The sequence below is a fragment of the Bombina bombina genome, chromosome 1 (genome assembly GCF_027579735.1).
Source record: "Bombina bombina isolate aBomBom1 chromosome 1, aBomBom1.pri, whole genome shotgun sequence".
Lineage (NCBI taxonomy): Eukaryota > Metazoa > Chordata > Amphibia > Anura > Bombinatoridae > Bombina > Bombina bombina.
The window spans coordinates 872,153,012-872,179,026 of NC_069499.1; the positions used below are offsets into that span (position 1 = coordinate 872,153,012).

General features: G+C 35.8%; 1 protein-coding gene across 1 annotated transcript; it reads right to left on the bottom strand.

Moving 5' to 3' along the window:
* Positions 1-924: 924 nt before the first annotated feature.
* LOC128640272 (chymotrypsinogen A-like) lies at positions 925-25,393 on the bottom strand. Its single transcript, XM_053692716.1, has 7 exons — positions 25,342-25,393; positions 17,696-17,799; positions 15,488-15,567; positions 14,811-14,889; positions 7,980-8,160; positions 5,714-5,847; positions 925-1,154 (listed from the first exon to the last, which is right to left on the bottom strand). Exons 1-7 carry the CDS (start codon positions 25,391-25,393, stop codon positions 993-995), a joined length of 792 nt encoding a protein of 263 aa, XP_053548691.1. The 3' UTR covers positions 925-992.
* Positions 25,394-26,015: the final 622 nt, after the last annotated feature.

The following is a 26,015-nucleotide window of genomic DNA, read 5'->3' on the forward strand; positions in this document are numbered from 1 at the left end:
GCACTTTCCCATCTGTGTTCTAAGCTGGATTTGAGTTTTTTTTTAATTTTTTTAAATTATATATATTTTTTTAACTTTTTTTTTTCTTCAAGATCCCCAAGGCTGATACCATTGGAAAGGTTAGGCCTTTATAATGGTGGGTCTTGGGGGTCTGTAGCTGCTTAGATGCCTGAGATACTGGCTTCTAAGCAGCATGCTCCATTTCCCTCTACTATCTGTTGCAAAATTGCGGCCTTATAGTGCTGCAGACACGTGCCCACTCCTGAACTTACCTCCCTGCTTTTCAACAAAGGATAACAAGAAAATGAACAAAATTTGATAATGGAAGTAAAAGATAAAGTTATTTAAAATTGTATGTTCTATCTGAATCTTGAAAGAAAGATTTTCGGTGTTATATCCCTTTAACCTCTCCATGATCTTTGGGCTAGTTTTGTTCTATTTGTATGTCCTCATCGTCTTGCTCCTCCTATATAGATGACTCCCTACGAGGGATTATTGGATTTGTGCTATGTATCTCGCCTTCTCTGCCAGCTGCCTTTTACGTTTTGTTGTCTTACCCTCTGGGTCTTGTGTAGTTTCCTACCCCCTCACTTGCCTTCACTGTCTTTCTTGTCCTCCTCCTTTGACCCCACTGACTGCCTTGACTACAGTCCTGTATCAGTACTGTCCCTTTGACAACACAGTGGATTCCTTGATACTGTCCCTTTAAATACCCTTTGGGCTGGCCGTCTGTGTGGCTCAAATTATCATCCTTTTATTGTAGACTTATTATTATTATTATCTTTAAAAAGGTATGCATGCTTCATATTGCTGACCTGTGTGCAGAATAATAAGGTTCTTTTATCATGCCTTATTTATTAGCAAATAATATTTTTATTAAAATGTTATACTATTTGGGGTTACACAAAGAAAACAGACTACAAATTTGATGAAAAAGTAACGTTATTTATTTGAAAACTTCTTTATTTTACCACACATTTTATTTACACAATTTAGTTGGCAGCAAGGATCTCGTCCACCCAGGAACGGAGGAAGGTAACACGAGCGTAGACACCAGGGTTGGAAGTATTGCAGGTGCTGCTTCCCCAGGACACAATACCAACTAGGGTCCAAGATCCATTTTCTTGGCACACAAGGGGTCCACCAGAGTCACCCTGTGTAGGAAAATAAAACACATGTTTTTAGACCTAGTATTTCTCCCATGTTGTCTCTAGGGTTAACGATTTCAGCTTTGATCTTTATATTTAAAGGATATTGAACAGTTTGAGATTGTAAAATAAAAATGTATTATTTGTTGTTGAAAACATGTTGCAATATACTTTCATTATTTATTGTATCCTCTATTCCTGTAATTTAACTTGTTAATTTTCTAAATGATGAGTTTCTATAAAGTAATGGGTGCTGCCATATTTGGCACTTATAAAACAGGCAATAGAATATACATTTTTTTAAAAAAAGTTTAACAAGCTTTATTGAAAAAAAATGGTTAACAATACAGATCAAAACATTAGTCTATATTTGATGTACATTAATGGAACATAGGAATATAAGATTTTTAAAGCAATTATCTAACAGGGCTTCCACACTGACTTGTTGATTCAAACCCTTACTGCTTGCTTTATAACTGCCCCTAATTATCCTCAGCAGGAGAGAGAACTAAATAGAAGATTTAAGTTCAAACATGGCGGCACCCTTTAGTTTATAGAAGCTAAAGTACTTTATAAAAAAAAATAATATATTGAAGATATTAGTGTTAAGGTTTAAGCAATTTATGTAATATTAAAAATACATCTACATACATTCTAAGGATAATCTTTGCTTTGAATACCATCATTATGTCTAGCATTTATTTACTGTTTAATATCCCTTCAAGAAACTTATCAGCTTCATTAATATTTGGTGGTGTAGCTAAGACTGGACAAGATTCACTAACAGCCTCAATTTCCTCCCAACATTTTATTTAAAGGGACACAAAACCCCAATTTTTTCTTTCATGATTCAGATAGAGAATAGTTTTTTTGAAAAGTTTCCAATTGACTTCTATTATCACATTTGTTTAATTATCTTGTTATTCTTTGTTGAATAGATATCTAGATAGGTTGCGTGCACATGTCGGCAGCACTGCATGACAGGAAATAGTGCTTCAGACAAGTGCACACTCCTGAACTTACCTTCCTGCTTTTCAACAAAGGATGACAAGAAAACAAAGAAAACTTGGTAATAGAAGTAAATTGGAAAGTTGTTTAAAATTGTATATTCTATCTGAATCATGAGAATTTTGGGGGGGTTTATGTTCCTTTAAGGGACAGTAAAGTAAACATTCATAGATCAGAGTATGCTGTTTTAAACAACTTTCCAATTTACTTTAGTTATCTAGTTTGTTTCCTTTTCTTGTCATTTTTTGCTGAAGCGCATACCTATGTAGGCTATGGAACATCAATGCACTACTGGGAGCTAGCACATATATGCCTCTTCTCATTGGCTCACCCAATCTACTCAGCTACCTCCCAATAGTGCATTATTGCTTCTTCAACAAAGTATACCAAGAGAATGACACACACTTGATAAAAGAATTACATTGCAAAATTGTTTAAAATTGTGTGCTCTATCTAAATCACGAAATATAATGTTCAAGTTTCGTGTCCCTTTAAGTTCTATCTATGCACAAACACACACATCCTATTAGTTTCAATAAAAAGAACTTCAATACATTATTCATCATCCCTTTCAATGTAAAAATATTTAAATATTGCTCATATTATATGAATGATGGGATTTTTTTTAAATTTCTTTTTTAAGAATCTTTCTTAAATTTAGGCTGCTTAACTAATTAGGAAGCAGAGGATAAAAACACTGGGTGTCAAGGCTGGATTGGCCTACCAGGAGATTTCCCGGTGGGCTGCAGCAACTGGGGCTGAAAAGCTACAATTTAAAGGGGTGATTAATAGATGCAGTTGGGTTGCAGGGTGCATAAAAAAACATATTATCTAATACGTGATTAAAACACGTCACAAGCAGAGAGGATGCCGAGCTGGACGTGAATTCAATATACGGAGGATAAGGTCAGAGAAAGCAGTAGATTGAAATAGCTTTCGGATTCAAGTGAGTATGATTCCCTTCGGACATATAGCATTACGGTACTTTAAGGAGTTTTGGATATACCTAAAGAACCTTGATTTTATAAGCCAAAGAAAGGATCAATTACAAATACCTATAACCAACTCTGAACAGACGTGTGAACTTTTAATACATACGCTTACCAAATAAGGGGCAGTCTTGTATTAGATATCAACGGTTTTATCCTATTAGGATTGCATTGTTATATTATTGCTATTTTGGTATTAAAGGGACATTCCACCCACATTTTTTCTTTTATGATTTAGAAAGAGAATGCAATTTTAAACATCTTTCTAATTTACTTATATTAGCTAATTTGTTTTATTCTCTTGATATTCTTTGATGAAAAGCATATCTAGATATGCTCCCTAGCTGCTGATTGGTTGCTGCACATAGAAGCCTCGTGTGATTGGCTCACCATGTGCATTGCTGTTTCTTCAACTAGGGATATTTAAAAAATGAAGCAAAATAAATAATGGAAGTAAATTGTAATTATGTTTAAATTTATATTCTCTATCTGAATCATGAAAGAAAGATTTTGGGTTTAGTGGCCCTTTAACTGTTATGAGATTTATACTCAATATACTTCTGTCTTAAGTGAACCACCAGTGAATTTACATTTGATGCTTTTACTTATGTAGTGTCTTTCTATGTGATTTTAACTTATTTTAATTTATTTGATATAATAAATGTATTTTGCATCATCTTTATTTGTTCTGATCATAGTTATAGTAAGCTTATAGCGCACTCTTTGTTTGTTGCTATTTCTTAATTGTGTGATATAGGGATATATCTCACCATAGAGGTGTTAAACTATTTTTTAGAGGGTATCTTTTACTGTTTTTACGTTTGTAGTATACAAACTAATATAATTTAATTATGGGAAAAAATATTGGTGATAGGAGTATCCCAATAAAAATGGGGTATGTGCATTCTACAGGGAGTGCAGAATTATTAGGCAAATGAGTATTTTGACCACATCATCCTCTTTATGCATGTTGTCTTACTCCAAGCTGTATAGGCTCGACAGCCTACTACCAATTAAGCATATTAGGTGATGTGCATCTCTGTAATGAGAAGGGGTGTGGTCTAATGACATCAACACCCTATATCAGGTGTGCATAATTATTAGGCAACTTCCTTTCCTTTGGCAAAATGGGTCAAAAGAAGGACTTGACAGGCTCAGAAAAGTAAAAAATAGTGAGATATCTTGCAGAGGGATGCAGCACTCTTAAAATTGCAAAGCTTCTGAAGCGTGATCATCGAACAATCAAGCGTTTCATTCAAAATAGTCAACAGGGTCGCAAGAAGCGTGTGGAAAAACCAAGGCGCAACATAACTGCCCATGAACTGAGAAAAGTCAAGCGTGCAGCTGCCAAGATGCCACTTGCCACCAGTTTGTACATATTTCAGAGCTGCAACATCACTGGAGTGCCCAAAAGCACAAGGTATGCAATACTCAGAGACATGGCCAAGGTAAGAAAGGCTGAAAGACGACCACCACTGAACAAGACACACAAGCTGAAACGTCAAGACTGGGCCAAGAAATATCTCAAGACTGATTTTTCTAAGGTTTTATGGACTGATGAAATGAGAGTGAGTCTTGATGGGCCAGATGGGTGGGCCCGTGGCTGGATTGGTAAAGGGCAGAGAGCTCCAGTCCGACTCAGACACCAGCAAGGTGGAGGTGGAGTACTGGTTTGGGCTGGTATCATCAAAGATGAGCTTGTGGGGCCTTTTCGGGTTGAGGATGGAGTCAAGCTCAACTCCCAGTCCTACTGCCAGTTTCTGGAAGACACCTACTTCAAGCAGTGGTACAGGAAGAAGTCTGCATCCTTCAAGAAAAACATGATTTTCATGCAGGACAATGCTCCATCACATGCGTCCAAGTACTCCACAGCGTGGCTGGCAAGAAAGGGTATAAAAGAAGAAAATCTAATGACATGGCCTCCTTGTTCACCTGATCTGAACCCCATTGAGAACCTGTGGTCCATCATCAAATGTGAGATTTACAAGGAGGGAAAACAGTACACCTCTCTGAATAGTGTCTGGGAGGCTGTGGTTGCTGCTGCACGCAATGTTGATGGTGAACAGATCAAAACACTGACAGAATCCATGGATGGCAGGCTTTTGAGTGTCCTTGCAAAGAAAGGTGGCTATATTGGTCACTGATTTGTTTTTGTTTTGTTTTTGAATGTCAGAAATGTATATTTGTGAATGTTGAGATGTTATATTGGTTTCACTGGTAAAAATAAATAATTGAAATGGGTATATATTTGTTTTTTGTTAAGTTGCCTAATAATTATGCACAGTAATAGTCACCTGCACACACAGATATCCCCCTAAAATAGCTATAACTAAAAACAAACTAAAAACTACTTCCAAAACTATTCAGCTTTGATATTAATGAGTTTTTTGGGTTCATTTTGAACATGGTTGTTGTTCAATAATAAAATTAATCCTCAAAAATACAACTTGCTAAAACTCAACTAAAAATAGGGTTGGTCTCCAAATTTTCCAGGACTGCTTTTTATTCCCAGTCTAGTCCTGCTGAGTGAGTGTTGTATAAATACTACTAGATTTCCTAGATACAAACCATGCAGGATGAGGAACCGGCAGCTCCTGCGCAGATCATGGAATCAAGGATATTGCTGCCCCAGTAGGTCTTACACTGAGTGTTGGTCAGCAGGGGCAGAGCGGTCTGCTGCAGTTTGCTGGGGGTTGTGAATGCTGTTTGGATAAAAACAGGTTGGAGATATAACTGTCAGATCTTAATTACATTAAAGTTGCATTAAAAACTTTGAGATTGTAATATAAAATATTTTATTATGAATAGTAAGAGAAGCCTGTTTGCAATGTATATTCATGGTTTATTTTGCTTGCTTATGCTGTAAAATAACTAGCTTTTGTGTAAAAACCATGTTTGTCCCACATTCCCTGGTATTTTACAGACACAGACAGTATTTCTAATGTTCAGGTATAAAGATTAAAAGAGAAGTAAAGATGTCATAATGGTTAAACTTCTAAGCGTGTAAGAATTAGGCTTGTATATTTATTTTATTATGTGAATTTATGATGAAAACACAGATATTTGTTTCATTTTCACAAAACGAATGTCCAAACAAATTTACTAACTAATTGAAAGAAAACTAAGAAATACTGACACAAGTTGTCAGTATTCATTCATTTCCTTTAAATTAGCTTTAAATGGTTCAATATTTACCTCTAGAGAGCTGCATTAATCCTGACCCTTCTTCACAGAGCCCCAGGGTGAACTAATAGGAGGCATAGCGCCTCGGATCCAAGACCTTGCGTTAAAGGGTAAGGTCCTTTAGTACAGGCTCTGGAATCCGCAGCATTAAAGCGACATTATACTCACATTTTTTCTTTCATGATTCAAATAGAACATAGAAATTTAAATAGCTTTCCATCTTACTTCTGTTGTCAAATGTGCTTCATTCTCTTCATATTCTTTGTTGAAGGAGCAGCAATGCACAAATGGGAGCTAGCAGGGTACATCAGCTGAGCCAATGCCAATAGGTATATATGTGCAGGCACCAATTAGCAACTAGCTCCCAGAAGTGCATTGCTGCGCCTGAGCCTATCTAGGTATGCTTTTCAATAAAAGATGCCAAGAGAGCAAAGAAAATGAGGTAATATAATATCATTTTGAAAGTTGGTTAAAATTGCATTCTCTATCTGAATCACAAAAGTTTAACTTTGACTAGACTGTCCCTTTAAGCCTTATATTAGCGTGGTATGGGTCTCTTTGAAGCAGGGTCAGGATTAGTGCGGCACCCCAGTGCGCTAGCAAATAAGTATAAGGCTACCAGTGAATTTTTTCACCTGTAGCATAGGAATATTTACATTCAAATGTAAATGTTCCTCTAATCAGTATACATTTAGTTTTAAACAAAACAAATAACAAATCGTGTAGCGCGTGAATACTCAGAAAAACTAATTTGTTTAAATATATTAATTCTGAAAGATTTGAAACAAATATTTATCTGCTGCACAAATCTAGTTAGAATCTAATTATAAAGTCATGTGTTACTGTGCATATCGTACTGCAAGATGTATATACGTCTGAGCTTTAGAAAGCTCCAGCACTCTCGGCTGTTAAGTTACAGCCGAGAACTGGAGCTTCTGAAGGGTGCCGGTGGGAGGTGTGGGCGGGAGGCGGATGGTTGGTGGGTGGCTCAACAGCGGAGGGGGGAGGGAGTGGGAGGGCACTCTACAGATTTTTTTTTAAAAAGGAACATAGAGGGATGAGACAGCTACCCTACAGAAAAGGGGTGTGGGGGATAACTAAACAGCGATCGCTTGTCGCTTCCTCTCTCCAAAAATTTGCATCGAAGCTCAGATTTTTTTTTTTTATCATTTTCATTTTACATTATTTTCATGACAGATGAGGATCTGCCTCCCCTAACTGCACGTCCCAGTCCTGTGCTTCTGTAAATGAATTATTTCAACTTTAGATCATGACCCCTTGTTCTGAAATTTGTGGGGGGTTTTCTGAAAAATATTTTCAGTCTCCGTTGTATTCCTTTTTATTATGTCACCTGTCTCCTTTCTATACTATACACATTTAGGTCATTGAACTACATTATAAATAGTTAGAACATTGAGTCTCTGTAAGTTAAATAGTATAGACCATGTACCATTTTGACAGTTTATTTATAAAATGTGATCAATAAATGTAACTTTACACCAAAATAATGAATTCATTGGTTATGTAGCATCTTTCACTTAAAAACATTTTTTACAATTGAATGCTCTATCTGAATCACAAAAGAAAAAAAAAAATGGGTTTCATTTCCATTTAATAGTGACAACCTCTATCTAGAGAACTGCTCTCTTACCATTGTATCTGGTCTTTCCCCATCCACTGGTCACACACAGACGACCACCAACATACTCTTCTCCAATGTCGGCCAAGCAAATTGGAGCGACTCTATCACCGAGAACAGCAGGAGTGGCGAGTTTTAACAGGGAGATATCATTGCTAATTGTGTTAGAGTTCCATTGGGGGTGAGTAAAGACCTTTAAAAGAGAATATTGAACAATTGAAGAGATACTCTTGAGGAACATTAGAGGACAATACATTGAAAAATTAATGATGTGTAATTATGTATATTCCTGGGTATCAATGGTGATGAAAAAAGAGTGAAATGCCCCCCCCCTCCACCCCCACCAGATTGCACTCATATCTGGAATGTAACCTTTGGGCAAGATAAGAAGCATTATTTACTTTCCCAGCAACCTAGGGGGGCATGAAACTCTCTGGTTCACATGTGATTAATATAGGTGCCTATTTTTTTTAGCTGAAAATTATCCAGTATACCTATGGGACGCCTCATGGGGGTTTGATATATCTGTATAATATTTACTAATGTGTACTCTGATAACCTTAATCTCATTCCTCAAGCATCTAAAACCAACACCCCCTTCACTTGTGCACTCTGGAACTCTCGCTCTGTTTGCAACAAGCTCACTTCTATCCATGACCTCTTTCTCTCCCACTCTCTTAACCTACTGGCTGTTACAGAAACCTGGCTCTCTGCTTCAGACACAGCATCCGCTACTGCACTGTCACATGAGGATCTCCATTTCAGCCACACTCCTAGGTCTGGCAATAGACAAGGAGGTGGTGGTGGTATTATACTTTACTCTTGTTGCACCTATCAACAAATACAGCCCTTCTCTTCCCTCACATTTTCTTAATTTGAAGCGCACATGATTTGTTTATTTTCTCCCCTCTCTATACGTGTTGCAGTCATTTACGGCCCCCCTGGCTCCTCAACTCAATTTTTAGATCACTTTTCTGCCTGGCTTCCTTATTTCCTTTCCCCATACACCCCTGCCTTCATTCTTGGTGACTTTAACATCCCACTGCCTCTTCTGCAAAACAACTTCTGCAACTCACTTCCTCTTTCGGACTGTCACTCGGACTGACTCTCCCACTCACAAAGATGGTCACTCCCCTGATCTGATTTTCAGCTATCAATGCACAAACTCCCCTTTTCCTCTTTCTAACCATCATCTCCTAACTTGCAACATTACTTCCGACCCTACAACTCCCCCTCCCTCTACCCCTCACACCAAACTTCACAGAAGCACTAAGTCATTAGATCAGCAACAGCTTGTTAGCTCTCTCAAACCTCTCCTCTCTTTCATCCCCTTCTTTTCCTGCCCTGCCCAATCTATCTGATACTATAACTCCACCCTTACATCGGTCATTGACATCCTGGCCCCTCTTACTATTACTCAGAAACCACACTCTCATCCTCAGCCCTGGCATACTCCTCTGACACTGTACCTACGCAGATGTTCCCATACTGCTGAGCGACACTGGAGGAGTTCAGCTGACTTTCTTCACTACAACTTAATTTTGAACTCTTACTATTCTGCCCTTAAAGGGACAGTCTACACCAGATTTCTTTTTGTTTAAAAAGATAGATAATCCCTTTATTACCCATACCCTAGTTTTGCATAACCAACACAGTTATATAAATACACTTTTTACCTCAGTGATTATCCTGTATCTAAGCCTCTGCAAACTGCCCCCTTATTTCAGTTCTTTTGACAGACATCCATTTTAGCCAATTAAAACTGGCTCACTGGAATTTCACGTGCGCGAGCACAGTGTTATCTATATGATACACATGAACTAACACCCTCTAGTGGGGAAAAACTGTCAAAATGCCCTGAGAGAAGAGGCAGACTTCAAGGGCTTAGAAATTAGCATATGAACCTCCTAGGTTTTGCTTTCAACTAAGAATACCAAGAAAACCAAACAAAATCGGTGATAAAAGTAAATTGGAAAATTGTTTAAAATTACATTATCTAAATGATGAAAGTTTATTTTGGACTAGACTGTCCCTTTAATCTTTATAAGCAACAATACTTCCCTAATCTCATCTCTACTCTTTCCTCTAACCCAAAACATCTGTTTTCCACGTTCAATACTCTTCTCCGCCCACCCCCACCTCCTAATACAACTTCTCTCTCAGCTCAAGATTTTGCCAGTCACTTCAATAACAAAATTGACTCCATCAGAAATGAAATCAGCTCTCAACATACTACCAATCTCCCACCCCCTTAAAAAGCTCACAATCATCCAAAACCCAAATACCCATAAATTTATCTCTTTTGCCCCTGTTACCGAGGAAGAAATTTCTGCCCTTATACTGTCCTCCCACCTCACTACCTGTCCCCTCGACCCCATCCCATCATAGCTACTCCCCTCCCTCTCTTCTACCCCATACTCACACACATTTTCAACCTCTCCCTCAGCACTGGTATATTTTCCTCATCTCTAAAACATGCACTGGTCACACCTATCCTCAAAAATACTTCCCTCGATCCAACCTCCCCATCCAACTACCGCCTTATTGCCCTACTCCCTCTTGCCTCAAAGCTCCTTGAAAAGCTAGTATATGCACGTCTATCCCATTTCCTTACACTAAACTCTCTTCTTGACCCACTGCAATCTAGATTTCATCCCCATCACTCCACAGAGACAGCAACTGTCAAGGTTACCAACGACCTAAGGCCATTTCTCTCTGCTTATCCTCCTTGATCTGTCTGCAGCCTTTGACACTGTTGACCACCCTCTTTGGCACCAAACTCTCCACTCCTTCGGCAGCTGTGACACATGCTCTCTTGTGGTTCTCTTAATATCTAACTAACTGTACCTTTAGTGTAGCCTTCTCCGGAGCATCCTCTACCCCGTTACCACTTTCTGTTGGGGTACCTTAAGGTTCTGTCCTCAGACTCCTCTTTTCAATCTACACATCATCATTAGGTTTCTTAATAAAGTCCCATGGGTTTCAATGCCATTTGTATGCCGATGACACCCAAATCTACCTCTCTGCACCAGACCTACCTCCTTCCTTACTAACCCGTGTCACTAAGTGTCTTTCTCATATCTCATCTTGTTTGTCCTCTCACTACCTTAAGCTAAATCTCTCCAAAACTGAACTCCTTATTTTTCCCCTTCTTCCAAAATCTCCACCACCCAATTTTCTATAACTGTTAATTCCATCATTACCCCTACCCCGCATGCCCGATGTCTTGGGTTCACACCTTTCTTTCACTCCTCACATTCAGTCCTTGGCTAAAGCCTGCCACTTCCACCTTTAAAACTATCTCTAAAATTAGACATTTCCTTACACAAGACACAACTAAGATTTTTATCCACTCTCTCATCCTTTCCCACCTCAACTACTGCAACTCCATCCTCTCTGGTCTCCCCAGCTGCCACCTAGCTCCTTTACAATCCATAATGAATGCCTCTGCCAGGCTCAACTTCCTTACACTTCGCTCTTCATCTGCTGCACCTCTCTGCCAATCCCTTCACTGACTACCTCTTGCCTCCAGGATTAAACACAAAATCCTCACTCTGACATACAAATCCCTCAACTGCACTGCTCCCCCCTACATTTCAGACCTTGTCTCCAGATACTCTCTCTCCCTTCCCCTTCGCTCTGCTCACGATCTCCTACTCTCCTCTTCTCTTAGTATTAAAAGTGTTTAGGCAGAGCGCTGGTTATAAAGAGGATACCACACAACTTACAAGGGAGAAAAGATCCTTCTATCTTTTCAAATGTAATAAGAATAGTTTTGTGTAGTAAGTGCGCTAAAAAGGAAGCTAAAGGTATCCAAAGTATTAGGTATATCTAGTGTATATATTAAAATAGTCAAAGTGCAAAGTGTAATACGTGTGATAATAGTTCCGCAGTCCTATTGACAAAAAAAGGGGGGGGGAGGGGGAAGAATGTAACAGTGTCCGTGAAAAAAATATATATATAATGGTGTTGAAATTCCTACTATAGGATAATGGTAGTTAAGCGGTCTAACAAATGTGTACTATTTAGGAAAAAATAAATATGTTAAAATATGTGGCAATTAACAGTGTGACGATATATTTGTGAGAAAGTATACTGTGATACTAAAAGTGAATATATAGTTACTTTCTAGCGAAAGTGTTGAGAATAAACAAAGTGTTTAACTGTAGTGTAAAAAACATACACTGTGAATATAGCTAGATATCAAAAATTGTAGAAAAAGACTAAAATATCTAAAAATAACTTGCAGCCTAAATCATATATAAAAAGTATTTATTTATACACAACCATAATCAAATTTAAGCTAAAACAAGGGGACGTCTCCCCAGAAATAAAAGTAATAAAATCAATATTAAACAGGTTGATATTCCACACCAGATACTTTGTAAGCAAAAAACTTTGCTGAAGGAATGTATTTGTAATCCACTCTGTTTATGCAGGGAAAAGCAGTCTCTCTTTATTACATCAAACCTTTTTGTGAAATGTCGTTGCCTTGTATATAGGCTATGCTGACCAAGTTCAGGTTGAGCAATATTTAGACTTCTTATAGCAGGATACAGTCATTAAACCTTATTAATCTTAATGCTTTAAAGTTCTTTTTACTTACTTCACCACTCGTGTGGTCCCGATATCTTCTGTTCAGCTTCAAGTTTCCAAACCAAATCAGTGCGCCGCTTGTGTCTTGGCGTCTGACGTCATCGGTCTGAGTGGCTGTGTTATTTGACAAAAAATATCACTTGAATGAGGACATTCTGCATCTAAAGACTTTTTCATCGCTTTGCTTATTAACCCGGGTTATCCACATATTTACAATCTCCTACACTCTCCTTTTTTCCTGCGTGCATTAAGCACTAAGTGCAGGGAATTACTTCTGGCTGCAATAAGAGAAAACATAATTATCTCTAAACACTAACGATTCAAACATCCAGAAAGCCGATAATCACGGTAACAGCTGTTGAAGTTTACTGATGACGTCAGACGCCAAGACACACGCGGCGCATTGATTCGGTTTGGAAACTTGAAGCTGAACAGAAGATATCGGGACCACACGAGTGGTGAAGTAAGTAAAAAGAACTTTAAAGCATTAAGATTAATAAGGTTTAATGACTGTATCCTGCTATAAGAAGTCTAAATATTGCTCAACCTGAACTTGGTCAGCATAGCCTATATACAAGGCAACGACATTTCACAAAAAGGTTTGATGTAATAAAGAGAGACTGCTTTTCCCTGCATAAACAGAGTGGATTACAAATACATTTCTTCAGCAAAGTTTTTTGCTTACAAAGTATCTGGTGTGGAATATCAACCTGTTTAATATTGATTTTATTACTTTTATTTCTGGGGAGACGTCTCCTTGTTTTAGCTTAAATTTGATTATGGTTGTGTATAAATAAATACTTTTTATATATGATTTAGGCTGCAAGTTATTTTTAGATATTTTGGTCTTTTTCTACAATTTTTGATATCTAGCTATATTCACAGTGTATGTTTTTTTACACTACAGTTAAACACTTTGTTTATTCTCAACACTTTCGCTAGAAAGTAACTATATATTCACTTTTAGTATCACAGTATACTTTCTCACAAATATATCGTTACACTGCTAATTGCCACATATTTTAACGTATTTATTTTTTCCTAAATAGTACACATTTGTTAGACCGCTTAACTACCATTATCCTATAGTAGGAATTTCAACACCATTATATATATATTTTTTTCACGGACACTGTTACATTCTCCCCCCCCCCCTTTTTTGTCAATAGGACTGCGGAACTATTATCACATGTATTACACTTTGCACTTTGACTATTTTAATATATACACTAGATATACCTAATACTTTGGATACCTTTAGCTTCCTTTTTAGCGCACTTACTACACAAAACTATTCTCCTCTTCTCTTGTTACTTCCTCACATTCCCGTTTACAGGACTTCTCCAGTCAGGCTCCAGTTTTGTGGAACTCCCTGCCTCGTTTCATAAGACTCTCTCCTAGTTTTAACTGCTTCAAGCGCTCCCTAAAGACTCTGCTATTCAGGGATGCATACAACCTGCACTAACCATTCATAACTGCATTGCTTTCCCCTTGAACCCCTTAGAATGTGACTATGAGCCCAGCTGTTTGTAAAATATGCGTAACACGCTCCGGGATGCGTGCTTTAGGTCTAACGTGGTATCGGGTTAGCCCAAACTAAGAATTAGCTATCTTAAGACTCATTATGTAAATATTAAATACAAATATTGAAAAAATAATAATAATTATTAATAATTATTATAGATTCTGTAAAATATACATATATATTTTATGGTTTTTTTTTAGAATATTTATTTATAATAATTATTTACATAACACACCTTAATATAACTCATGTCGGGTAAGCACACATGAAGAATTAGTGTACACTTTTTCTTCATGTACACTAACCTAACGAATTATATTAAGGTGCGTTATGTATTTATTAAATATAAAATATTGAAAAAGAAATTCAACGTTTCACAGATAATGTTTAAAGGACCACTCAATGCAGTAGAAGTGCATAATAAAAAGACAATGCAATAACACCTACTCTAAATTTCAAATAAGCAGTAGATTTTTTTGTGACAAGTTTATTTTTTCTCCCATTTTCCCTTGTACCATGTGACAGACATCAGCCAATTAAAAACGATTATACGTATACCCAGTGAACTTGTGCACATGCTCAGTAGTATCTTGTTACCCAGAAAGTGTGTTTATAAAAAGGCTGTGCAAAATTTGATAATGGAAGTAAATTGAAAAGTATCTTAAAACTGCATGCTCTATCTAAATCCTAAAAGTTTATTTTGACTTGAGTGTCCCTTTTACCTTAGATACAGCCAGAGACTGGATGGCTTCAGCACTTGAACTTCTATCGTGTTCTCCTAGAACCACCTTGTCACTTAACCTGTGGGAATCGAAAGTCAATTGGGTGAGAGAAGATTTAATGAAAGTGCAATGTTGCTTTTAATCAGTATTATTTCAACTGAATTCATATTGTGTGTTATGTGCATATCGTTCCTCCAACACTTTTACCTATAGTCAGTCCGAGATGTTGCTTAATTACTGATATCAAATCCAAATTATTATCTCTTTTTTTTTGTAGCTAAGAAGTAAATAAAGCACCACTACATTAAGGCTACTAGAGTAGACAATAAATATTTTCTTGCACACATGACAATGACCATATATCAGCAGGCTGCCTGCATATTTGTGGGCTCAGAGTGCTAGAATGTAATGAGTGATGTCACCAGCATGCCAACTACCTACTAATATATGCTCAGCTGGTTGTGTGTACAAGAAACATCACAAAACCTGTGATAATTTCTAGAATAGCATTTTCCAGATACAAGCATGTTGCATAAATGCTTCTAAGTGAATCTCAAATGCAATGATGTTAATTTCAATCAATGTTTTATGTCCCTTTAACATAGAGAAAATGGAAGTCACATACTATTTTATTACTTTATAGACTCATATAAGATCCCTATATGAATGAAACTTACAACACGCCACAGTGAGCAGCAGTCACCACCCATCCACTGTTAATGAGAGAGCCACCGCAATAGTGCCATCCGGTTCTGTCCTGTAAGACATCACACATTATAAAATGTACATATCCAAAAGCACAAAGCAGTGAAATGTATTTCTACATAAATAGACTGTTGTAATACAGTACCAACAAGCATGGCATTATAACTTACAAGTAACATAAGAAATCAATGGGGTATACAGAAAATGTATGGACTGTGAACAGCAAATATAAATTTAAGTGATGCTTATGTACATTTACATTGTAGTTTTTTTCTTAAACTAACGCATTTCACAAATGCTGCTGGTGTTTCATAAAGGGTTCTGATGAAATGCCAACAGGAATTGTGAAATGCATCTGACTAACACCAGATCTCTCAGTGAGGCAAGCTGTAATGAAGTTTGCACCCCAAATTCAGGTGACTTTCTGTACACCATAGTGGCTTCTTCAGTTACTTGTAAGCCTCAATAAAGCTGACGAGTGGGGGTACTGCCTTAGACACCAATGTGTACTGATTTTATTTAGATTAACACAAATGCTGACCATAATGGTCAAAACTGAAATATGCATGAGTGTATATAAGCATTATTGCTGTTTACTTATGTTAGCAAAAATGCTTCTAGAAGAAGTTATTACAGTTATGTTTCAGTGGCATACATACATATGTTGTACATGGCCCAAACACATTCATTCAATCACTGTACCAGCTCAGACAGCTAGCAGTGGTTTATACTGAGCCAGTGATTATCTACTTTGCATTATTTTATATAGTATCCTATATTTTTATATATATATATATATATATATATATATATATATATATATATATATATATATATATATATATATATATATATATATATATATACAGTATCAGATATATATAGAAATATTTAATAATAAAAAGTACATTATTTACTGTGAAGATCAAAGAAATGTAAAATATGAGTTTTGCACTTTGCGTTTCTCAATTGAGATCTTAGCGCGGTCAGGTTAGCACACATGGCAAATTAGGATTCTTAAGGGGCGCTATTGATATATTAGATGCAAAATACTAAAAAAAATAATATAAATTATTCCAAATTAAAATCTGATTAAAGTTTTAAATATTTAATATAGATGTAAATTAGTCTTTAATCATAGGAATGTTTCAAAATTATTCTGTGGTTATCTAGTGGTGTCACCACTTTTTAATTTCCACAATACTTTGATACAGTCTGACAGCAAAGTTCCCCTCCACCAAGAAACACTTTTTGAGAAAATTATTGCAAGTTTTTTTACTTTCCTATATTGGCTGTATATTTTTATTGTTCACATCGCTATCTTCCCAGGTTGAAGGTTTTTAACATTCTCATTTTACATTTTTTATTAATATATTTTTTCACTTTTTAATAAAAAATAATATAAATACTGTTCACATTACACTTTTGAACTTGTACTTAAAGTGATTGTAAAGTTTAATGATTTAAAGCCCAGTATCTAAAAATACTCTTAAAACGAGGGTCACTTTAAGTCATTAAACTTTACAAAGACTCTTCTTTTTTTAAAATACCATTTTGCTATGGTAAACATACCGCCGATCCTCCACCCGCATCTCCTTCTGTATTGATCATATCAATGATGAATCCAGCTTCCACCAATCGTTGCGTGCCCCACGAGCTGGACGCCAAATGGCGCACACAACGATTAGAGGACGCCTGATTTGTCATCGATAAGATTTAACTGGGCAACTTGCTTAAATTCGAGACTCTGCATTTGAATAATGGACACCTGGCAACAGTATCGGTAGAGCATCTAATTTATTGCAATGTCTATGAAAAATGAAGATTTAAATAACCATGCTACAATGGTTTCCCATGTCTCTTCTAATGAATGGAAATAGGGACCCTTATTGGCGTGGCGGAAAAATTATTCAAACATTCCAAGCAAACTGGGGTCAGTAAACCACAACAAATTTGTCTCTATATCGACCTCCATAACTTTCTATCTCAACAGAAAATGATTGCAGTTTTATTCTGTTTTTAAAGAAAACCTGGTTTAGTACTTGTCTAGGTTAATTATTTTTACATTAGATCTAATGCACTGAGGAAGGGCTATCATCTAGTACATATTCACAGTAAGTACCCTTTCACCATATGTGTCTCATAATGTTTCATATTCCATAATTACTTGAAACTCTTACCTGCAGGGAGACTTGCCAAGGCCAAGAACCTGAGACAGCCTCTTCACCATTAACAATTCTGGCATATCCAGTCACCACAGGTGAAATCTTTTGAACACCGCAGCCTGGAATAAGTAAAGGGTTTGTAATATGACAATGAGAAAATTTGATCAGTGACGAACTACAATATAATATATTATATATATTATAAGTCCCAACTGAGTCAAACTGGAAGTAAAAATGAATTGTACAAATAAAAAAATTGAAACTTAATTCCTTTCCATGAGGGGATACTGAGGTAGGCTCAAGAGAGTGCAAAAATATTAGCTCTATTGTCCGCTAGCTCTATTGTCAACATCGCTTTTATTTTTGCACTCATATTACAAGTTGAAAGTATTTTTTTAATTGATCAAGCAAATGTCATTGTCTAGGGTACACTGAAACCCCTCATGTCTGCTATTGCTCGAGGGCTAGGCTGAAGGTGTGTTAAACCTCCACTCAGGTAATGGAGTTCAGCAATTAGATATAAACTATTTTGTTGTATTGAAATGCACACATACATATGTATATATGTGTATATATATATATATATATATATATATATATATATATATATACACACACACATACATATGTATACACACACACAGATACATATGTATATACACACACACATACATATGTGTGTATATATATATATATATATATATATATATATATATATATATATATATACATACATACATACATATACACATATATATATATACATACATACATACATACATACATATACACATATGTATATATATATATATATATATATATATATACATATACATACATACACACACACACACACACACACACACACACACGTATATATACACCCACACACACACACACACACACACACACACACATATGTATATATACACACACATACATATGTATATATACACACACACACACATACATATGTATATATACACACACACACACACATACATATGTATATATATACACACACACATATACAGTATACACATACACACACATACACACACACATACATATGTATATATATACACACACACACACATACATATGTATATATACACACACACACACACACACATACATATGTATATATACACACACACACACTCACACAAACACATACATATGTATATATACACACACACATACATATGTGTGTGTATATATATATATATATATATATATACACACACACATATACATATATACCAGCCATAAACGTTTAAACATCTTATTTCCAATATTAAACCTTTATTTTACTTTTAATATGCATAACTATAAGTAAAATACTTTATTTTAATTTATTATACTTGTGCTTTGTTTTGCATATTTTCAAGCATCAGGTCTCCAAAAGCCCTAACTTTATTAGCGCTATTTTGTGTAGCTCTCAGCCATACCACTTAAAGGGACAGTCTACTCCAGAATTTTTATTATTTTAAAAAAATAGATAAATCCCTTTATTACCCATTCCCCAGTTTTACATAACCAACACTGTTATATTAATACACTTTTTACCTCTGTAATTACCTTGTATCTAAATCTCTGCAGACTGCCCCCTTATCTCAGTTCTTTTGACAGACTTGCAATTTAGCAAATCAGTTGACTCCTAGGTAACTCCACGGGCATGAGCACAATGTTATCTATATGGAACACATGAACTATAGGTATCTCCTAGCAATATTTCAAAGAATAATCTCCTCCTTTGCATTATTTAGACTGACAGTAAACTTCATATTTTAGCACTCTGTATCGCCTGCAGCTTACTAATTATAGCATGCGTTTTGAGTAGGGATGGGTGAATATTTTGCAACGTTCCAAAAATTAAACAAATTTTCAACACATTTGTTCGTTTGTTTTTAATTTCGAATTTTTGTACAACATTCTAACATTCGTTTAGTGTAATAGTATTTCTAATGGTTTCTTTAAATGTAATATTCGATTAAATTTTTTCTAATAATTCTAATCTATATATTTGTAATAGTATTTCTAATGCTCTCTTTAAATATAATATTCGAAATATGCAATTTTCGAAATAGAAACATTCAAATTGATATATTTGTATCTATTATGTATTAATTTACTAAACTCCCTACCTCATGAACTACTGAACTTCTGAATAGTATTTGTTAAATAGAATGTTACATTCAAAATTTTTAATGTGGATATTCAATATAATTATGAACATTCAAAAATGAAAGTGACATTTGAAAATCAGAAATAACATTCGATTACCGAATTTTAATGGATTTTCATTTTTATCAACATTCAATGGTCCAAAACGAATGTCCACAAGATTATTAATTCTACCACAAATTGCACTTTCAGAACATTCCCCCATCCCTAGTTTTAAACATACATCACTTCCTACACAATGCAAAAATATGAAAATGGCTTTCAGGCTAAAAACAAAAATCAATTTTCCCCAACATATTACCCAGTCCGAGGCTGTGCATAATAACGCAGTAAGAACTGAGTGTTTGCTGTGTCTCTCCTCCTGTTTATAGTAATTGGACACAAATTAAGGCCTAGTTTCCATTGAGGTAGTAAAGTGCGGAAACTGGTGGTAAAAATATTTATCTTTATTAAAGTCTAAGGATAATTTTTACCACACTTTACCACCTCTAAGGAAACTAGGCCTAACTTGGGCCTAGTTTGAATTGAAGTGGTAAAGTTTGGAAACTAATGGTATCATAAAAATTCTCCCTAGACTTTAGTGGAGATAAATGTTTTTACCAATAGTTTCCAAACGTTACCACCTCAATTGAAACTAGGCCTTAGAAAGCATTGCTGCTGGCTATTAGAACAGTGGATCTAAGGTAGTTTTGTGTCACTTCAGTTCTGTGTGACTTTGAGCACTGAGCTGAGCCCTGTAATAGTGATATATATATATATATAGGGAAGTGATAATATATAAGAGCTGGACAGTTAAAAATAATTGATTAGGAGATGGTTTATGTTTCATTATAACTTTACTGCAATAGTGCAGGACTGCTTCTATTTTTATGGTCTTTTGGAAGAATGAATGACTATTAATAGTAAAAGTTGTGCATGTATTTGTTTAAATTAGACACATTAATACATTATGAATAGTGATGCAGACTGTTTTCTGTTTACGGGTACAAATTCTAAACTAAATTAAAAAAATTGTTCTTTAAAGGGACATAAAACACTTGACTGTTAAAGGGACATAATACTCATATGCTAAATCACTTGAAACTGATGCAGTATAACTGTAAAAAGCTGACAGGAAAATATCACCTGAGCATCTCTATATAAAAAAAGGAAGATATTTTACCTCACAATCTCCTCAGCCCAGCAGAGTAAGTTCTGTGTAAAAAGTTATACTCAGCTGCTCCCAGCTGCAGGTAAAAATAAAAAAAAAATTAAGAAATGAACAGCAGCCAATCAGCATCAGCAGTGCTGAGGTCATGAACTCTTACTGTGATCTCATGAGATTTGACTTAACTCTCATGAGATTTCATAGTAAGCTTCCTTTACCTGATTGGTGAAATAATATGAGAGTTCACGAGGCTCATCCTTTCAGATGTCCCAGGACAGACACACTAAAATTTTGCTTAGAAATCCTTTACAATGGGATGTGGCTACTGAGGAACTTTTGAGGTAAAATATCTTTCTTTTTTACATAGAGATGTTCAGGAGATATTTTCTAGTCAGCTTTTTACAGCTATGCTGCATCACTTTCAAGTGTTTAAACATTTGGGTATTATGGCCCTTTAAACTAACTTCTACTGAATAATTACACAAACTGAGCACAGTTCTCTATGCTGGAGCTCCAGTTTACCCCAAACATTTCAAGAAAAGTGTTTTCTTTTAGAATACTAATCCAGTGCTTGATATGGCTATGTGTGGCGCCATATTTTTACAGCACAGCAGTCATGTGATGCACACAGCATGTTTCCCTATAATATATGCTAAGAGAAAGCACAGCTGCAGCACTTGCTCACTATTATGCAAACATTGTTTTGCAGCTTATGTTGAGAATCTGTTACTGAAATGCAATATTTTATTAACTATCGGCTAGATTACGAGTTTTGCGGTAACAGCAGCTCGGTACTAACTTGCAAGTTATTGTCACCGCTCACCTCCCTACAGCGCTGGTATTACAGGTTTACAAAAACCCGGCGTTAGCAGGCAATATTGCAGAGTAAAGCAAAATTGAGCTCCATACCGCACTCCAATACCAGCGCTGCGGTGAGCTGCAATGAGCTGGTTTTACGTGCTTGTGCACAATTTCCCCATAAACATCAATGGGGAGAGCCGGCTGAAAAAAAGCCTAACACCTGCAATAAAGCAGCGTAAAGCTCCGTAACACAGCTTCATTGATTCCTATGGGGAAACTAAATATATGTTAACACTTAACACCCTAACATAAACCCCGAGTCTAAACACCCCTAATCTGCCGCCCCGACATCGCCGACACCTACATTACACTTATTAACCCCGAATCTGCCGCCCCCAATGTCGCCGGCACCTACATTACACTTATTAATCCATAATCTGCCGTCCCCAATGTCGCCGCCACCCACCTACACTTATTAACCCCTAATCTTCCGCTACCTACATTTATTAACCCCTAATCTTCCACCCCCAATGTCGCCGACACTATACTAAAGTTATTAACCCCTAACCCCCACTAACTTTAATGTAATTAAAATAAATCTAAATAAAATCTACTATTAATAACTAAATAATTCCTATTTAAAACTAAATACTTACGTATAAAATAAACACTAAGCTAGCTACAATATAACTAATAGTTACATTGTAGCTATCTTAGGTTTTATTTTTATTTCACAGCTAAGTTTTTATTTATTTTAACTAGGTAGACTAGTTAGTAAATAGTTATTAACTATTTACTAACTACCTAGCAAAAATAAATACAAATGTACCTGTAAAATAAAACCTAACCTGTCTTACACTAACACCTAACCTTACACTACAATTAAATAAATTACATGAATTAAATACAATTAACTACATTACAAAAACAAACACTAAATTACACAAAATAAAAAAGAAATGATCAAATATTTAAACTAATTACACCTAATCTAATAGCCCTATCAAAATAAAAAATCCCCCCAAAATAAAAAAACCCTAGCCTAAACTAAACTGCCAATGGCAATTATTAAGAATCTGCCTTTGTCTAATATTTGAACCACGTTACTGAAAGAGACTGGTAGTATTAGTACTATGATTTTCAGTTATTTTTTGCTAAATTGTATTCCGCGTTTCTTTAATCGTAAGTGGTGGCAGCTTATTTAGTTTGAGTGGCAGTAAAGGGGAGTTTTGGGCATTTGTTTTCTAAGTCTAGTACAGACTAGAGAGTGTTGTTAACCCTTGCACCCACTGAACTAAGTCACATGCTTTCCTGGAGTGGCTAGACTGTGACAGATTAGTGACAGTAGAAAAGGTTGGTTGACAAGTGTCCCTGGATTATTGTTTTATAAATGTTGGCAACTATGCATCACCATATGCGTTTGTGCAATGTCACATGCACTTCCATTAAGACCTGGGAGCACCCTCAACTATGCACCACTTATTATGAGCTTATGGTACTGGGGATTGCTGCAAACAGTGATCCATGTTCAGTGATGGGTTGTTATGAGCATCAAAATGGTTGCTTTTAAATTGAAACTAATAAAGCTGTATTTGTTGTGTTCTTACTACTAATTATCATGGGCTGAATGTTATTTGATGTTAATGCTCAGTGGTTGATAGGTACTTCCTGATATTTTTTATTGAGCATTAGTAGAAAGTCCTCATTAGCCAATGAGCATTAGAAAGAATTGTACAACTGATATGGATATATTAGTTTAATGAGATAGGAAACCGTGCTACTTTAGTAAAAAAAATGATATGCTAAATCAAAGTAGACATAATAAGAAACAGATTGTGTAAAAAAAACAGCAAACAACTTACTTGTTTTCTTGCAAAATGAACATTTAGAAATTCTCACCGTAGCCCTTGCCCTCAGGGGAATGAGAAAGCAGACATGTTGATAACTTAATTTGTATAGTGCTTTTTCTGAGCATGGGCAAAACTGACTGCCTGTTTCTCCACTGCATTCACTAAACACTAAGGGGTAGATTATAAACGGAGTGTAATTTTAACGTGTGCCCGCAGGCAAATTTGCCCATTTACGGGGCGCACGTTAAATAACCAGCCACTATCAGTCTAATTCATTAACAAGAGATCAGATATCTGTTTAAAGGGACAGTCTACACTAGAATTGTTATTGTTTAAAATATATATAATCCCTTTATTACCCATTCCCCAGTTTTGCATAACCAACACTGTTAAATTAATACACTTTTTACCTCTCTGATTACCTTGAATCTAAGCCTCTGCAGACTTCCACCTTATTTCAATTCTTTTAAAAAGACGTGCATTTTAGCCAATCAGTGCTGACTCCTAGGTAACTCCATGGGCATTATTATCTGTTATCTATATGGAACACATGAACTAACGCCCTCAAGTTGTGAAAAACTGTCAAAATGCATTCAGATAAGAGGCAGCCTTCAAGGGCTAAGTAATTAGCATATGAGCCTACCTAGGTTTAGGTTTTAACTAAGAATACCAAGAGAACAAAGCAAAATTGATGATAAAAGTAAAGGGGAAAGTTGTTTAAAATGACATGCTCTATCTGAATCATGAAAGTTTATTTTTGACTATACTGTCCCTTTAATGAAAAAAATGTGCCCCAATAGCCTCAAAAATAAAGTGTATAGTTCCTTTATAAAAAACAAACAAACTGCAGTAAGCAGTTATGAGGGGTTAAAGTGAGCACTAAAAAGTACTTTTACATAGCGGTCTATGGGGACTGTGTTTTAAAATGATTATATATATATATATATATATGTGTGTGTGTATACACATATAAATACATAAGTATATAAGCATATACATATATATTTTAAATTTACTGCCCAAACCTGCACGACTTATCCCCTGTGCTGCGCTAGGTTCTTTGCCGTGTCTATTGGCATCAGAACGAGGCTCCCATTGGAGCTTATGGAAGCACACTCTTGTGAGCACAAAGCTTCCATGCAATGTGAATGCGAGGTTGCGTTTTCATTGCTCTTTACTTATAATACCAGCGCAATTTTGCATGCGCTGGTATTACAAGTGGAGCACAAATATCGCACTCGCAAAAGCGCAATTTTACGCTCCACTCATAATCTAGCCCTTAGTCTGCTAATGTTACTCTAGAAGATGTATGCTGTCAAGCTAGATAAGCCTTCCTATAGAGACAAAAACTGCTGTGATAGGAAGTTATGGACACTACACAAATAAAGTAAAAAAATAAAATAAAATGTAAAATCCCTTTAAAATGATGAATAAGACATATTGCAATGATTTATATTAAGTGTAAGCTACTGCTTGTTTTCTTTATTACAACAATGAAACAGACTGTTTTATATCCCTTTAAATTTGAATTTAGTCAGCTTTTATTTCATATTTTGTTTCATGCAAAAAAGCTCCCATGTTTAAATTCACAGTGCCCCTTTAATGAACCTACCTTGCATGTTGTAAGCAGATAGCATTGTGCACCTTCCATAATGAGAATTGACAAGTAAACTTACCATAGGCCGCACTGAACAAAGCCAAACAGGAAACAAGCCAAAGGAATGCCATGACTGATTTGTACAAGATATTTTACTGTGCAGGAGTCCTATTTTATATCATTAAAGTGTAGGAATAAGGGGCAGGCATTATAGCACCTTTAGTGATTGATTGGTCACTTGCTGATTATTCAAAGCCACTATTTACTGTATTTTCCATATTTACACATCATACCTATATTTACGATGTATGTTTTATCACACAAAACACTTTTTTTTCTCTTCGGGAAATTTTGCAGCTGGAATATACAAAAATCTAAATAAAGAACTGTACATTATCAACATGTGATAATAGTCTTCCTTGAGTACATATACTACATGTCATCATTGTACAGCTGCAGTAGTTTTGTGCTGATGTAAATTTACAACTTTTCAATTCAGTTACAGAACTAACTGGATTTGGGCAAGATTACAAGTGGTACGCTCCAGGATTTTTTCGCTCGCTAACTACACTCAATGTAAACTTTTAATGCAGGCAGGTTAGCAGCACACAAGTTGAAAGTAAAAAGTTATATATACCCATACACGTATTTAGGCATATTTAGGGGGGGGGGGGTGCGATCAGCTCTGAAAACAACCCCCTGCCTCTATACCAGCTAAAGTAAATCCATTCACCCATCAGACCATTTACATTA